A 5,259-nucleotide genomic window follows, 5' to 3' on the forward strand; every position below is an offset into this window, starting at 1 on the left:
GATTTTGAGTTTTTGTTGTTCCTCACTTGGCTCCACGCCCCCTAGTGTAGAATCAGGTCCTATGACAGTGTATCAGTCTCTGGTGAACCCCTTCCCCAACAATTTTTTTGTTAAAAATGTTTCTTTTTCAGACTAATTTTTTTATTTTGGTTCTATATAGTATTTTTGATGCTGGTTATGAAAACAGTTTGTAACTCGTCTTCCTATAAACCATGTTTTTTTTTACCATATTTTCTTAGTATACTCGTCGACGACTGAAAAAGAACATTTTGTGAAAACGAGTATACACGTTTCTGCCGGGGAAGGGGTTAATGAGAGAGCAGCAAGCATACTGACTTCTTTATAGTCATTTTACCCAGCAGCCCAGTAGCTGTTCTATACCTCCCTCTATGGCCTCAGCCCAAGTGCTTAGTTTCAAGGAACCATATTGGTACCCCGCCTCCATCCAAGCTGAGTTCCAGGTATGACTCTCTGCTTACATCCTGAGAGCATGTCATCATATTTCTGATTTATTTCTGGTATGTGGAAGAATTGTCTCATTTTAAGTTCTGGCTGTCTATTCGGGTTTGCAGTTTATATTTTGACCTGTTATATTCATGTGTTTCAAGTAGAGGAGAACTAAAGAACTCATCTTGAGCATAGCTCTTTACTTAAAACTAAATATACAACCAATAGTGTAAGTGCAATGATAAAATTAAGTGCCACTAAGGTTCAATTTCTGGGAGAAAATAGAGATTAGTGGTAAGTGACCTGTCTCTGTCTCTTCATTATATTCAGGTGATTATTGCTTACAATACTTTCCAAGGAGTATCAAAGCTTTTATTTTATTTTAAAATATATTTTTATTGATTTCCTACAGAAAGGAAGGGAGAGGGATAGAGAGTTAGAAACATCGATGAGAGAGAAACATCCATCAGCTGCCTCCTGCACACTCCCCACTGGGGATGCGCCTGCAACCAAGGTACATGCCCCCGATCAGAATCGAACCTGGGACCCTTGAGTCCGCAGGCCAACGCTGTATCCACTGAGCCAAACCCATCAGGGCAGAAAACTTTTTAATATGAGAACTTTTTCTGTTGTTGTTAATCCTTATATAGTGATTTTTCCCCCATTGATTTTTAGAGAGAGTTGGAGGAAGGGGGCGACAGAGAGAGAAACTGTTCCCACCTTTCTTTTTTTTTTTTTTTTTTTTTTTTTTTGGGTGTATAAGAATGAGAAGACCCCAATTTTTATGTGAAATCTCCAAATTTTTAATATTGGTCAATATCTAAAGTTTTAAAATATCTCCAAATGCCACATTTGCAGATCAGCATTATAGGACTGTGGGCTGTATTGAATCCATGAATTACTGATTTGTGGCTTCTGGTATAAATTCTCTCTGTATGAGCATATCATCTTTTTCCTTTTCTACTTCTCAGCTCTGAAGTTTCTGTCCTAAGTTCAGCATTGTATTTACCTATCAGAAGAACATGGGGAGCAACCAGACATGGATCACAGAAGTTATCCTGTTGGGCTTCCAGGTTGACCCAGAACTTGAAATTTTCCTCTTTGGGTTCTTTTTGCTCTTCTACAGCCTCACCCTGATGGGAAACGGGGTGATCCTGGGGCTCATCTGCCTGGACTCCAGACTGCACACCCCCATGTACTTCTTCCTCTCAAACCTGGCCATCATTGACATGTCCTATGCCTCAAGCATTGTTCCCAAGATGCTGGCAAATCTTGTGACGCAGAAGAAAACCATCTCCTTTGCTCCATGCATTCTTCAGACCTTCCTGTACTTGGCATTTGCTGTCACAGAGTGTATGAGTCTGGTGGTGATGTCCTATGATCGCTACGTGGCCATCTGCCACCCCCTCCATTACTCTGTCATCATGAGCTGGAGAGTGTGCATAGTCCTGGCTGCCGCTTCCTGGGTATTCAGCTTCCTCTTGGCTCTAGTCCACATTACTCTCATTCTGAGGCTGCCCTTTTGTGGGCCACAAAAATCAACCACTTTTTCTGTCAAATCATGTCAGTATTCAAATTGGCCTGTGGTGACACTAGGCTCAACCAGATTGTCCTGTTTGTGGGCTCCGTGTTAGTCTTAGTGGGGCCCCTCAGCTTGGTGCTGGTGTCCTACACACGCATCCTCGTTGCCATCCTGAGGATCCAGTCTGAGGAGGGCCGCCGAAAGGCCTTCTCCACCTGCTCCTCCCACCTCTGCGTGGTCGGGCTCTTCTTTGGCAGTGCCATCATCATGTACCTGGCCCCCAAATCCAGCCACTCTCAAGAACAAAGGAAGATTCTATCGTTGTTTTACAGCCTTTTCAACCCTTTGCTGAATCCCCTGATCTACAGCCTGAGGAACGCAGAGGTGAAGGGAGCCCTGAGGAGGCTGGGGAAGAAGAGATCACTGCGAGGGATGGTTCGGAGTATTCTGAGTGTGTGAGCTCATCCTCAGGATTCTGGGACCTTGAATGCCCTTTTGAGTCTTTTAATTTAATCAACCCAAAACTCTTTGTTTTTGGACTTCTTATAAAATGAGAAAATGAATACTCTTACTATTAAGCCATTGACACCAAACCTGAGATAAAGTGTGAAACAGAAAATCACAGTCTAATCCTATTCATGAGATAGATGCAAATATTTTAAAGTATTAGTAAAATAAAATAACTTCGCATTTTGATAAAGTTTTTATGCCCCCAAATGCAAGAATTATTTAGCATAAAAACAAACAATAGGAAAATAACTTGTCACATTAACAAATTAAAGGATACATGTCAGAAGATCTAAGAAAGTTTTTGACAAAAATTAACTTTAATTATGAAAGACTCTTTTTTTGTTGTTGCTAATCTTCACACGAGGATACTTTTCCATTGGTTTTTAGAGAGAGTGGAAGGTAGGGGGAGAGATAGAGATAGAGAGACATTGATGTGAGAGAGACACACACCCCAATTGGTGGTGGGGAACCTGCAGCTTAACTGGAATTGAACCTGGGACCCTTCAGTTGGCTGGCCAGTGCTCTATCCACTGAGCAAAACCAGTCAGGGCTGATAACACTCTTTACATGCTAATATAACAATAAGCATTTTTAAAGAGGACGTATCAAGAAAAAAAAAAAACAACCCACACAACAGACATCATACTTAATGATGAAATGCTAACATTCTTCCCTTTAAGACAAAGAATGAGATAAGCCCTAGCTGGTTTGGATCAGTGGATAGAGCGTCAGCCAGTGGACTGAAGGGTCCTGGGTTCGATTCTGGTCAAGGGCGTGTACCTTGCTTGCAGGCTTGATCCCCTGCCCTGGCCCCGGTCAGGGCGGGTGCAGGAGGCAATCAATTGATTACATCGATATTTCTCTTTCTCTGTCTCCCCTCCTCCCTTCATCTCTAAAAATCGATGGAAAAATATCCTTGGGTGAGGAGTAACAAGAAAAAAAAGAAAAGAAAAGAAAAAGGAGAATGAGATAAAGATGTACAACATTGCTTTGTTTTCAACATTTACTAGAGATCCTAACAACATAGTTAGACAAAAAGAAGAAATACAGGCACGCGCATGTGCACACATATATTATTGTAATTGTAAGGAAGTTTAACAAGGTAGTTTATTACAAAATCAATATGAATATCGATTATATTTTCACATAACAATAACAAATAATTAAAAATGAAAATTTGCCGAAACCGGTTTGGCTCAGTGGATAGAGTGTCAGCCTGCGAACTGAAAGGTCCCAGGTTTGATTCCAGTCAAGGGCATGTACCTTGGTTGCGGGCACATCCCCAGTGGGAGATGTGCAGGAGGCAGCTGATCGATGTTTCTCTCTCATTGATGTTTCTAACTCTCTATCTCTCTCCCTTCCTCTCTGTAAAAAACCAATAAAATATATTTAAAAAACAAAAACATGTTGACTCTCCAGCCCTGTATCATAATTTAAAAAAATAAAAAAATAAAAAAATAAAAATGAAAATTTATAAAATGCAGCCATAAACAGCAGGACTTAATTTTTCAATTCTTCTGAGTAAATGTAACAAAGGATGTATAAAATACTGCAAAGAGACAATTAGAAAAATGTATTGAGTCACCATGGTAACTAAGTACAAAGATATTCAATGTGAGATATGCTAGATTTTTTAATTTGGAAACATAATATTATAAACAGTCAGTTTCCTCAAATTGATTGATATATTTAATGTAATCTTAATGAATTTCCAACAATATCCAACAATTCCAACAATTCCAACCCAGCAGAATGTGTGTGTTTGTGCAGAACTTGAAAGGGCCAAGGCTAGCCCAAACACTATTAAAAAGATAAAATATAAGGTGGAAGGATTTGATTCCCCAGATAACAAGATGTACTATAAGGTGCCAATCAAGGGAAGTATGGTAATCATCTAGGGATTGACCAACAAACAAAATGAACAGAATACGAAGCATAGCAGTAGATTCATGTCTTCATGACCACTTGCTAGATGAGAGGTGTGGCAGGGCAAGGAAGGGCTTTGCTGGAAATGGTGCTGGCACAGTTGAGTAGCCACATACATACTCACTCGTGGAAAACACAAGTCCTAGTGTATTCAAGGCCCAACTGTCAGAGGCAAAACTATAAAGGTTTTAGAAGATACAAAGGGGAAGGATTTTAAAAATTATTAGTCACAAAAGAAAACATTGATAAATTTGACTAAATTGAAATTAAGAATGTGTATTATTCAATAAAGAGCATAAAAATGGTGAAAAGGCAAGACATAAAATCCTCTTCTACCAGACCTTCTAATCTATTAGGTCTCAAGTATTCCCTCCTCCAAGACCAGCATATTTCAGAGTTCCACTTGCCACAACTAGGTGACTTTCTACCACATCACTCCAGTTTATCTTGTTACCCAAATCACTTTATAAAATAAACACACTTTAAGAATAAAAGCAGAATAGAGATTTTTTCCTAACCATATGATGGATGAACCATTTTCAGATGTTCTGTGGTAAAACATCCCATATAATAAAAGAGAAACATGTAAATTAACTGTCCCTTCACTACACTCACCAGCCAATCAGAGTGAGTATGCAAATTAACCTCATCACCTCCATGGAGACTGCCAGCAGGTAGGAGGCAGCTCCTAGCATGGCCTGCTTGGCAGTCACTGAGGTGTGGAGCCGGCAGGCCCTGCAGGGAGCAGAGAACCACAGGGAGCAAGCCTAAGCTGTCAGTAGGAAATCCCCTGATGGCTCCCAGATTTGAGAGGGTGCAGGTCAGGCTGAGGACACCCCCCACCCCATGCACAA

The 5,259-nt window shown here is 40.3% G+C and overlaps 1 protein-coding gene across 1 annotated transcript; it reads left to right on the plus strand.

Moving 5' to 3' along the window:
- The first annotated feature begins 1,469 nt into the window (after positions 1-1,469).
- LOC102755952 (olfactory receptor 2A12-like) lies at positions 1,470-2,428 on the plus strand. Its single transcript, XM_015566706.1, is given in 2 exon segments — positions 1,470-1,977; positions 1,980-2,428. Coding segments are annotated over 2 exon segments (957 nt in total).
- Positions 2,429-5,259: the final 2,831 nt, after the last annotated feature.

The sequence above is a fragment of the Myotis davidii genome, unplaced genomic scaffold (assembly GCF_000327345.1).
Source record: "Myotis davidii unplaced genomic scaffold, ASM32734v1 scaffold22, whole genome shotgun sequence".
Lineage (NCBI taxonomy): Eukaryota > Metazoa > Chordata > Mammalia > Chiroptera > Vespertilionidae > Myotis > Myotis davidii.